The sequence below is a fragment of the Crocodylus porosus genome, unplaced genomic scaffold (assembly GCF_001723895.1).
Source record: "Crocodylus porosus isolate Cpor-Errol unplaced genomic scaffold, CroPor_comp1, whole genome shotgun sequence".
Taxonomy (NCBI): domain Eukaryota; kingdom Metazoa; phylum Chordata; order Crocodylia; family Crocodylidae; genus Crocodylus; species Crocodylus porosus.
In genome coordinates, this window is record NW_017728951.1 from 53207283 (window position 1) to 53219871 (window position 12589).

A 12589-nucleotide genomic window follows, 5' to 3' on the forward strand; every position below is an offset into this window, starting at 1 on the left:
ATTTAGTCACTTAAGCCTCCCAGTATTATGATATTTATTGTCTGACTCTGACCTCAGTTACACCAATGTAAATTCAAGGCAGTAAATGTGTTTTTTTTTTCCTTTGGAAAATAAAAGGTTAATCATGCTGTGTCACCTTTGCACTTCATTTCATCTCCCCTAAATACTCTTTTGTTTATGTATGATGAGAAAAAGGGAAAGAGCTAGCAACACAAAGATAGCCACCAGAAAGTGTTACACAGATTACTAGGAACTGACTGTTAATAGTTTGTAAATGACTGATCTTGTTAAATAACAAAATAACTCTGAAACAAACAGGAAACATGACAACAGCCTCTTAATTGTGTGTGATTTGTAAGAAAAAGCTTTTCAAGCAGCAGTATTCTCTTTTCATTTTTTATGTTTCCCTGTCCTTTCTACTGCTCATTATCTTTTAAGTCATTTGTGTTATTTCAGTTAGAAATACCTCAAAGCTGAAAATGCCATGTAGGTAATTAGATGTGATACATGTTAGTACAACCTTATAAATAAATGTCCTATATGTTGCCCCAACCCTCCTCCCACTGAAGTCAGTGACTAAATTCACGCCAGATTCAATGTTAGTTGGATTTGATTCTTTACAGTGGCTGAAATTCAGAAGTTTTAGAGGCTTGTATTGGACAAGTATCCCAAAGTTTGGGTGCTTATCCAAACCTCTTGTGTTTGCAAAATGGTGGAAAAATCATGAAAAATACCTCCTTTGTGATGTTGCAGCATTTCTATTGTCAGCTTCAATTAGGAAGTGCAGAGGTATTATATGGAAAAGAAAAGAAAAATACTATTTAGGATAAGTTATCAGAGGTTTTTTAAACCTTAATGAAAATTTTGATTTGTGTTTTGAGTGAAGGCTTTGTTTTCACATTTTTCCAAATACATTCACCCTGATTTACTACCTTTCCTTTTGCAAAATATTTCACGAGCCAAAAGTCTTATTTAGATGCAGACCAGAAGCACAGGGTGGGAGAAAATATACCATTTTTCTGTATAAGACCTTCTTTTAGAATTTATTTCCCAGAATAGGTGCAACCTTACCTCATCTAAAAGCAAAGTTTTGTATCTCAAATTTGCAAAGGAACAAAGAGCAAGTTTTTTTCTCTCTGTTTTGGTCTCTCCTCACCCTTTTCTCCCCTCCCCACCCCAAGGTAGGAGGTAAGTAAAGTGGATTATAGAATACCATATTCTCTTGCATACAAGACATCTCAAAATATAATAATAAGGCAGAATAAATATATACATATATATTTTTCAGGGTTATGGCTTCATAGAGAAGGGGCTATGAGACAGCCTGATAGAGCCCAATCTTCAGATGATTTAGCCTCTCCCCACTTTCTTGCTGAACTAAATCTGAACCCCTAGCTTCTCCTAAAGACAGGTCTTCATTAGTAGATCTATGACTCTGGAAAATGCTAAAGAGCCTGTGAAATAGGAGAAGTAAACCAGAAATAGCTAGAAGACAAAAAAATTGACCTAACAAAGGTTAGCCTGATTAGTGGAACTTCAAGACCATTAAATGGAGAGACTTCAAGACCATTAAATGGAGAGACTATTGTTAATACTTTTGATTGAAAAACAATGAAAAATTAAGTCAATTGATGGCCTTAGCTCTCTGAATAATAATGCAACATCTGCTTCAGTGTGAAGCAGGAATCTAACCAGGATGCATTCTATCCTGTGCAGAAAATCAACTTCCCCCCTATTTTGGGGGGGAAGTCTGTGCTGATTTTTGGGGGGAAAGTCTGTGTTTTGTGTGAGAAAATGTGGTAGATGCTGAGAAAAATAAATTAAAAAGTAGAAAGAAATACTACAACCAAGGAACACAATAAGAGGAACATTATCTCTCTCTCTTCCAAAACTTGTTATCTATCATGTCCCTGGTTATTCTACTGTGGGAAGGTAGTGGTAAGTGGAGACATCACTTCAACCTATCACAGCTCATGGGGAGAGTAATATTTCATATAGTTTGCTCATAGATTAGTGAATTGCATCACGAGTCTGCTAAGAATTCAGGAGAAAGCAGGAAACTGAGATTGAGACAGAACAGTTCCCTGTGCCAGATCTGAGAGGTATAGCTTAGAAAATACTCGGGCGATCATACAGTACTGTCACTAACAATGTGAATGGAACTGAATTCATCCTCCATGCCTAGAGCAAGTTGGAATTCAGTATTGAAATGAATCCTTCATACTGTTAGAGGCCTGATATGCCACACACAGGAACCAAAAGTACCAACCAGTACACCTTCCCTGATATCCTGTGGACCCATCCGACTAGTACTGCCAGACTATGTCAGAAATTGAATTTCCCAACTAGCCTTCTGCTTCCTTCTAGGAAAGCTTTGGCCATGAGCACCCTCTCTGATTACTGTTCAGGATAGTTACTGAAGGTCATAAACCTCATAACCTCATAAACTTGTGGCCTCAAAAACAGGTAGTAGAATAGGTCTGCCACAGCCTGAAGAAGACAGGCAGTGATAGGTATTTTGAAATGTTCGGAGGGTGGCAAGTGGAAAAGCTAGATGCCACCCAACACATTTTGCAGTCCAGAGCAGAGTGTTATCCAAATCCTTCCTCATTAGTGAGATTTGCCTATCAGTGGAAATGATACACACCACTACCAGTACAAATTGTACAAGTTATACCACCATTATAACTAATAGGACTGTCTGAACTGTGACTTTCTGCCAGCACCTGGATTTTTAAAACTCTTTATATCCATTCTTGCTGCATGACAGTGTACTGTTGTTAAGAGTTCACCTTACTAAATGATAACCCAAGTACGTTCCTTAGAATGTCTAGTTCCTAATCATAGAAGAGGTGCTCCAGGAAGCATTTCACATGTTTCCTTTGTTCTGCCCTGCCACACATGCAGAGCCCAAGTTCCACATATAATAATTATAGATGGCATATACAAAAATTAAAATGCCCATAAAATTCAAGGAATCTCTAAAGAAGACAGTCCTGCTAAAAACAATATTTTGTTAACAAAGCAAGCCCAATTTACCTAGCTTAATTCTGGAACCTAATGTTACTGCATATTTCTCCATTCATTTTCAATTTTCCTTTTTAATATACCATCAAAGGAAGTATAGGATTTTTGTTTACTATATAACCTTGCAGGTATTCATTTGGGGGTTGTTATAAAAGTGTTTTAAGAGTTTAAAACAGAGGGGCAATGCTGCAATGAGAAACTGGGCTACTATTCTTTATAACTTGGATGTTTATTGACACTGGTGATTTGAATTTGAATTTCTTGCTGAAGAACAGACGCTAATAATAGCTTATTTTGTCTGCCAGCAGAACATCTATAAAATAGAATGCATGAGACCCATTCATTATACAAATTCAAGTTTAAAATAAATATTTTAAATAGCATGTGACTTAAATAATAACTTCATAAGCCCAACTTTTTCCAGCTTTTATGTTTAAAGCATATACTTTAGGTGGAATTTAAACTTAGTAAACAAGTTGCATATACATAAAACAGAAGAGAAGAGTTAAATATTAGATCCTTTTGTTTGGCTGTCATAATTTAGGTCATGGTTTGTATTGAAATTCTATTTATAAATAGTTTATAAAAAAGATTAATAGATCACAGTTATTTTAACAAATGTCCAGATGATAGTTATATAGTCTAACAAGTCAATAAACTATTTCCAAGCATGGCCTGTAAACTGCTAAACCTAGAGATGGTCAGAAATTTTTCAGCAAGACATCTGTTTATCAGAAAATTTTGAAAAAATTAACTGTTCAGAAGAGTTTGTTTGACTTTTCCATTTAAATTTTATTTTTTAAAGTTTGAAATATTTGAAACAATTCATTTTGGTATTTTAAAAAATTAAACAGTTGCAGGTTTTTTGGTTTGAAATGTCTTTGGGTTTTAATAGTTAAGTACATTTATAGCAAAATGTATAAAGTGAATATATATATATATGTTTCAAAATTATCTAAAAAAAATTTCAGTTGATCACATCCATTTGCCCCATATTTTTACTTCATGAACATTTCTAAGACATTTTCAACTATCCAAAAATTTAAAAAAAATTGTAGGCTAGGAAAGCAACATACCTGTGCAAAACATATGAAGAATACTTGCTTGCATTAAGGTGGCTCTTAAACCTGAGTGAGATTTTTATTACTATTATTATTTCAGTTTGTGCTTAGGTGCTGTGCTGAATGATGGTTTAAAACTGCAGGTCAGTAGAGACTGAAGGGCCTGAGAATACATTTGCTTAAGTCGGAAGATAAAATGGATAGTCAGGGTTTTACATGCCTGTTCACAAACATTTTTCATCTTGCTTCTGTTCTATGGGTTAAACATATGCTGATCCTTATTTTTCTGTTGTACATAGAGTGAACACAAAGCAGAATTTTATATCAGATAAATTTTATGAAATATTCACATTTCTTCATTTCATATTTTACTTTCAACTCTTTTGAATCTTAAGTATTTCCTAAATATATTTGATGATATATCTGAATCCTGATTTGATTATGGATTGGTAAGCAATGCATTTACATACTTCACACAGCCTAATGGCACAATTTTTCCTTTTCAAATTCATACAAGATTGCTTGAATTCCTGATTGCTATCTGAAATGCAGGACCATTCTAATCATAGCTCCATTTCCCAGGTATTTTCCCCCACATTCTTTAGTCTGCTTCTTTAATTCCAGCTTATTATTTAGGCCTGGAAAAATTCTGATTTTTTTAAAACAAATTTAAATTTCAACAGAAAAAGATGAAAATATCTTTCTCTATTTTAATAAATAATACATCCTATTTTTCAATCAACTCTATATTTTAACTATTTCTTTCTACACCTGATTTTCTTCTCCCCTCTTTCCTTTCACATTGCAGTGACTTATTCTTCCTTCCATTTTCTGCTTTGATCTGTGAGAAGAGTTGTCTATCCTCCTTCCTTTCATCCAACCTCATCCAATTTCAAAACCTACTGAAATTAGTGAAAAGAATCCCATTGATGTTATTGGGCTTTTGGTCAGGTCAGCAATGAGTAGATCAGTGATAAGACTTTTGATGTCTTTATATTGTTGATTGTTGAGACTCTTGGACTCCATTAGTCTTATTGGGCTTGAATGCACAAAGTGCACCCTTAGGGCATCTTTACATATGCTCTGGAGTTAGGGGGAGGCACTTCAATTACAGCAGCTCCCTGCACCTGCACTTCAAAAGGGTAGGAGGTGTGTTTTTTACATATTTCAAAAGGGCAGGAGGGGTGCTTTTTACACCTGACTCTGAGGCTGAATACACGTGACACTGAGGCTGCTGGAGCATGCTACTTATATTCAATTAATAGAGTCTGCTCCAATGCCTGCTAATAAGCAGGTGTTGGAGTAGGGGTTGGGCAGGCATGTAGGTGCCCTTAGTTCCTCTGAGAGACGCTTGCATTGTAAAGCATTCAGCACTAGAATAAAGCATTCTGGCACCTTAACTTACCTTATCACTTTCCAAGATTAGTCTCATAATCAAAGCTGTAGATCATGTAAGGGTGAGTTTTACCAATAGGAATTTTGTGTCCTGGAACCTTTCCATGTGTATGTGGCCTTTATTAGGGACACACTTGGAATGCTGTTGCAGCTCCACAAGCTCACTTCTGTAACCAGAAAAGGAAATATAACTATTTTTATGGATTTATTTCTTAATAGTGTAAATCATGATTGTATGAGCAGTTTTTGTGAACAGAACACAGCAGATCACCCAGCAGGAAGGGAATGTGTAGCCCAGTGGCAGATACAGCAAGCAGCAGAAATCATAGCAGCAGATGGCAGGAAGCACAGTGCAGAAAACTGAAAGCAAAGCATCAGACCAGGCAAGGAACAGAAAGAAGAGCAGTAGATTGGGCAAAGGAAAGGAATTGGAGTGGCACTAAGGGTTTAGAAATATTAGACAGTATTAGATCAGCTGCCAGATTGACTTGGTTGTCAAATTCCTTAGAAGGGTGTAAGACTAATTTGTGGCACTCCTACCACAAAAGTTCAGCCCCACTGGTTTAATGCAGCAGCACCGGCTTAAGGGAGAGTCACATACTATGTTGATTATCAAGACTAAATGAAGAATCACAGAGTGAAAGGCCAAACATTGTATTCATCTACCAGTTGTTGTCCAGCTGATCCATATCTGTATTCAGAAGAAAAAATAAACCTTTAAAATGCATCCCATCCTCAGTGATGTACTGAAATTTAGAACTTAGAATGACAGTACAATAATGCACTAGAAAGAGAAATGCAGTATTAAAATGTGTGGGTGTTAACTCACCTAACGATTCTCCCATCTCTGGCACAAACCATTGGTTCACTTCCAATAACATAAATTGGTTATGAACCTGTTGTTGACACTTGAGGTCATAGCCAAAGATTTTGTCTGTCCAAAGAAGCAGCTTGATTATTAAAGACTGTAAACCAATCCTCATTTCTTTAATACTTTGCAAATACAATTCAAAGATCCTTTAGCAGTTTTTATAACAAATAGATAATAACAGTGGTATCATGTCCAAAAATCTCCACTACGAATAAAAAAAAGTTCTCAAGTATCCAGAGCCATTTGAGAACTGTTGTTAAATACTTAATGGATAATTCCTTACAAAAATACTACAATGCTAATACCTAGTTTAATACTGAAATAATCAAAAAAAGGAAATTATTTAAAATAAGAAATTCTCTTCTTCCACGTTTTAAATTTCACTAGATGATAACTGTTGCATTGAAATAGTAGATAGTGTTAGATCAGCTGCCAGATTGACTTGGTTTTCAAAACCACTAGGAGATGTCTGTGTATAATTACCTATCATGTGTATCATCACTGACTAGAAACTGTGAGGCTGTAGCAACAGGGAAGCATGAATATGAGAATATCAGTTATTGAAATAGAGAAATCAAACAAATTCCCATCTGAATTTTATTTGTACCTGCAGAAAACAAACAAAACAAATTCAGGAACAGCTGAAAGAAACACAGAATGGGAAAACCTACAGCTTAAATGCTTCCAGTATGATGGCAAAATCAGAGACCTTGGCCCAAAACAGAGTCCAGCTACAAAATGTAAGTAAACTTTCCAAATTCAGCACTCAACAGTCTGGTAAATTACAGGGTGATCAGACCTGGGTACTGCTGTTACCACCTTTACAATGATAATACGACTTATCTTATTTGTAAAATACGTGAAATGTAATGATGAAAAAAAATATTATTAATATTATTTCCAATATTACTTTATATCTCTTGTTGATAGGGCCAAGAAGGAATAGGAATTTCCATTAGTTCTTGAGTGATTTTAAACTGTCCAGTATAATCTATTAAGAATAAAAATGAACTACAAATAATCTCCATACTGTTCCAGAAGCTACACCATGCACCATGTATGCATTAGGCCTGTGCAAAGCAGCTAGTATTCACTTCGGATTCAGATTTGGCTGATTTGGGGGACAGTGATTTGATCTGATGATCAAATGACTGTCCCTGATTCTTATTCAGAGACTTGGCTGCTGCTGAGTCTCCAAATCACACAGGCCCATCCACCACCCACTCTCTCAGCCCCGGCATGACTACCCTGCCTGCCCTAGCTCCTGGCTCTTTGAAAAGAAAAGCCCCAACTCACCAGGTGCTGCTGGGTGGAGATGTGATCCTTGCTTCCCCCGACTGCCCCACTGCTGTGTGGGGGGCTCTGCACGCCCCCCCTGACCTTTCCCCTGCTGTCCCAGGCCCTGCCTCCCATGGCTGCCCTGCCTATCCCAGCTCCAGCCCTTTAAGTAAAAAAAACCCTCAAAACCCTGGACACACCTGTTCCTGCCCAGCAGGGGATGATCCTTGCTACCCCACACTGCCCCACACCATGTGGGTGCTCTTCCATGAACCCCCCAGAGCCGCTGCAGTATCTGGTGAGTGTGGGTTTTTTTCTTTTTTTTCTTTAAAGAGCTGGAGCTGGGGTGGGTGAGGCAGCCCTGGGGGAGGTGGGAGAGTGGGGGGGGGGCTCAGAGAGCTCGTGACAGAGCTCCCCATACAGTGGGGTGCAGTGGGGGGGTCAGTGGGGATTGCCACCCCTTCCACTGGGAAGCACCTAGTGAGTTGGGGCTTTTTTTTAAAGCACGGGGAGATAGGGCGGGTGAGGCAGCCATGTTGGGGGAGTGGGAAGGGGTCAGGGGAAGCTGGGGGAGCAGGCATGGGATGGGGCCTGGCAGGGGTCCCCCATGGTCCCCTCCCCTCTCCTCCAGCTCTGAGTCTGTCTCCAGCTCCCAACTGTATCAGGCAGGGACTGCCTGAATCATTGAAGCTCTCTGATTTTTTTCCAAATCGATTAAGAGGGCTTCTAATTGATTTGGACCTTTTTATTGGTCCCCTGATTTGATTCGGATTTAGAGATTTGGCCACCGAGTTGAGCCAAATCTCCTCCAAATCAAATCAGTATCTGAAGCTTCACACATCCCTAATATGCATGCACCATAAACTGAAGATTTGAAGTGTCCATAAAGTATCATAATCAGTGATTTATGAATCAAGTTACATGTAAATTAGGCGCAATCCCATGAGCATGAAGTATTTAGAAAGGGAATTGTAAACAAAATAAGTATCATTGTGCCCGTCTATAAATCTATGGTGCATCCATGCCTACAATACTATGTTCAGCTTTGGTCTCCAAACGTCAAAAATGATATAGAAGAACTACAAAAGCTACACTGAAAGGCAACAAGGATAATCAGGGCTATAGAGACACTTCCATATTAGGAGAGTCTGAATAAGCTAAAATGTTTCAGTTTAGGAAGAAGACACTTGAGGCAGGGACCTGAAAGAGGTCTAAAACTGCTACATGATGTAAAGAAAGTAAATAGGGATTAATTATTCACCATTTATCTCAATTCTAGAACTGAAACTACTAGGTAGTAGGTTTAAAACTAACAAGGGGAAAGTTCTTTTTTACCCAGAATTCAATTAATTTACAGAACTCATTGCCACAAGATCAGCTGGAGGATCATGCCCAGTTCAAAAGCGGATTGGACAAATTCTTGGAAAAAAGGGTCCATCAGCAGGTATTGACCATGGTAGATAGGAGTACAGTCCCTTATTTGGATCTTCCTAAGCCTTTGAAAGCTGGAAACTGCAATGAGAGAGGAGAGGGAAATGAAAGATTTTGGACATGCCTCTTCTCCTCAGCATCCGTATTCTGCCACCTAAGCTCCTCACGGAGATTCATTTTAAAGTGTGATGGGATCTAATCTGTGATCCCAACAATTGCACCTCCTGCCATGCCACATGTGCATGGCAAAATATGCAGTTTTAGGACCAGGGATTAGATTCAATTCACATCTTATTTGCCAGTGCAGGGGGAGCCCTGGAATCACAATCCTGGGCTCCCCCTGCACCAGCAAGTTGAAACCTAAGTGATGACAGTCAGCTGATTTTTAGTTTGGGCAGGCAGAGTTGGTGCTAAGCAGGGTTTGGGTGGGATATAGCCATCCCAAAATTTGTGGTAGGCCTCCTGTAGCCACCCCTCCCAGCGCCACCCCTTTCCAAGCTCTCCGCCTCTCTCCTAGGTTGCTGCTGCCTTCCCTGCACAGCTGAGCCCACCCCACTCCTGCCCTCAGCCCAGCCTGGCCCATGGGGCCCATGTCCAGAAGATGTGTAGCACAGACCCCCAATTTTCTGTCTGGCCCACCTCAGCCCACTCACTGGGAAGAGGCTGGCATTGCCCCTGAGGGCCAGGAACTACCCATAGATATGGAACCAGCCACAGTTTGGTCCCTGTTCCAAGCTGAAAGTTGGTGGATTGTCAAAATGTCAGGTGATGGCATACAGGGTTTTCTTTGTCCTAGAGCATGGGTACGCTGGGATCAAGGTGCCACGGCCCAATCCTTGAGTCCCTGTGCCCCGAGATGAGTAAACATCATCTTTGCCATCAAGTTAAGTGGCACATGCAGATTTTACAGTTCGTGGTATATGGGGACCATATGTCACACATGGTTAATACAGGTCCCAGAACACAGGGACCCAAGGGTTAGGGAGTCTCTCCCCATTTTCTGACACCCTTAAAGCATGGGACCTTGGGATTTGAGAGAGGCTCCTTGATCCTGAGGTGCCCAGGTGCTGGGAAGTCAGAAAACTGAGAGTGCAGGCTAGTTTCACAGGTGGTTTTTAAAGGTCTGAGGCACAGTGAGCCAAAGATCAGGGTGTCAGGCTCACCATGCACCCCATCTGCCTCCAGGGGTCGGGTACAAGCTCCTAGCCCAACTGGATAAGGGATAGCTGTGTCCTGGACCTCAGTCTACCCCATTCTGGATCCTGACAGGATTTGGCAGGAGCCAGCCCCAACCAGCCACATGTTTAGTTTAAAGCATGGTAAAAATAAGTTGCTCCATTATATGTGGAGCAACTATGTGGCTTATTTAGTGTATTATCATGCCTTAAATTGACTTGACCTTGTGGCTGGGTTACTATTTTAAGGTTTGATTGACCTGTTAATCACATATATAAATTGGGATGGCATCAGGGGCCCTATGGTCTGACTGAGTAAATGGCACTTCTTACGTTCTTATGTCATTGGGCATGTAAAAAAAACCCTACACTGAAACAATGATATTATATTTGAAAAATATCAAAGTATTTAGCATCTATTCCTAGTTACTTTCTAAAGGTCACATTCTCCTTTTCTTCAAATCATACACTGCTAGTCCAGCCCATTTTTTGATGAACAAAGACATGGGAAGCAAGGAACAAAAATACTGGAACAGATGAACAAAGATCCTGGTGGTGTACCCAGAATTAGAGCATAATAGGCAATCACAGAAGATGCATTAAAGCCTCTCTAAATGCTTAAATTTCTCTTTCTGCATTTTTATTTCATTTTTGATTCCAAGAAATCATCACACAAAATGCCATTTACACTGTGCTAAACAGATGCAGAGACAGTGAAATGTTAATCTCATAAACAAGCTCCTGTCTCTTTCTCAAACTTTGTTAAAGTTCATTTTATAATTGTAGATATCTTTCTTCTCCATTTTTGCTGGATGAGATGAACAACAGATTTTATCATTGATCCTAGTTGAATTTAAGGTTATATCATATAATTCCCACCTGTGAGTTTCTCAGATCTTTTAAGATATGAAAGGGTTTTGCCTGGTCAGGTAGGTAAAGATATTAAAGTTCAGCAAAAGTGGAACAGACAGTTCAGTAAGTCACATCTGTACCTCTGAGTCAGTATTAAACCATCCATGCCAACAGATTGCTAAAAAAGTACTCTAGCCTCATTTACACTTTGGTTCAATCTTAGGTGCCAAATTACAAGGACCCCTTTAGTAATTAAGGATTTTTTTTTTTTTATACTCTATAGACTGTACTGAAATGATAGGTCCAGTTCACCCAAATGCTGCAGCTGCTTTTATATTGCATTGGTGTTGCAAATCCAGTTTAATCAGACAGTTAAGTTAGGCTTTCGGCTGGCTGCTTTGCATTGTTGGAGCAGTACATAGCAGCTGGCTCTCATCAATATATGTCACTTATTTTTAGTCTGTTTAGACTAACGTATGTAAAACAGGGTTTGACTTGGCATGGTAGACAGAGCAAACTTTGTGTCAATCCAGTTCACCTGAAACTGTTTATAACTAGTTTAGCAGTATAACCCAAATCATTTGAAGTCATAGAACCTGCACTACTGAAAGAAGAGCTTCTGGATTATTATTTATGTTTATTAAAGATTCTGTGACTTTTTTTTTGGAAGAGTGCCTCCAATAATACTGGCCTGATTTCAACTTGTGATGTCTTTTGAATTTCCCCATGATTTAATTTAGTCTGGTTCCATTATTCATTACTCCTTCCCATTACAAAACACTGTATCATGTTGTGTTTCTGATTCATAATGTTTGCAGTTGATTTTTCCTGAATGAATAATAGGTGAAGTAAAATCTGTAAAGTGCTTTTGTGATGCTTTTTTCTTCTGTAAATTATGTCTCAGTTGTTATTAAATGTACTCTTTCTGTTTTCCTTCAGACATAATTCAGTAGCATATCTTTAGGACCAACTTTGTGAAGAATTATATAGTGACTTTTGAGCATTTGTGAAAGAGTCCACAAGCTTCAACAATGACTTTTTCTTTTGCCATACTAGTGCTTACATCACCGGGAACAACCAAAATGCCTGAAGGGGTAGTTTGTGAATTTCTGTTTCTAGAGATTTAAAATAATTAACAATAATAATGATTTTCAGCCACATCTGCTTTCTAACCAATGCTGTTCAGAATGTTGATTACCAATCAAGGTAATTAACACACAGTTCTTGTTGCTGCTGGCAGGGAGCTGCTTTAGCTTTGCTTTTAATGCATTTTCCCTTTGGGAGAAAAGACACTAAGGAAGAAAAATAGAATGACCTTGCACAGCTAAGGATGTAGCATGATAGTGTGAGGTAATAATGGTTTCTATTGTTAGACACATTTTAGTGCAAGAGTGCAGGAGGAACACACTTCATTAAATATTTACAAATGATCGGTTAAAAAAACAAAAGACTCAAAATTTCCAAAAGAAATAGGAAAAAGCAGACAGAAAGGGACAGAA

At 38.7% G+C, this 12589-nt stretch overlaps 1 protein-coding gene across 1 annotated transcript in view; it reads left to right on the top strand.

Annotated features, from left to right (window-relative positions):
- The window catches only part of NRG3 (neuregulin 3), a 152127-nt gene that overhangs the window by 93408 nt on the left and 46130 nt on the right, over positions 1 to 12589 (top strand). The window contains exon 4 of the mRNA XM_019555549.1: positions 6968 to 7094. Coding sequence (XP_019411094.1) covers positions 6968 to 7094 — 127 coding nt within the window. The remainder of the gene's footprint in view (positions 1 to 6967; positions 7095 to 12589) is intronic.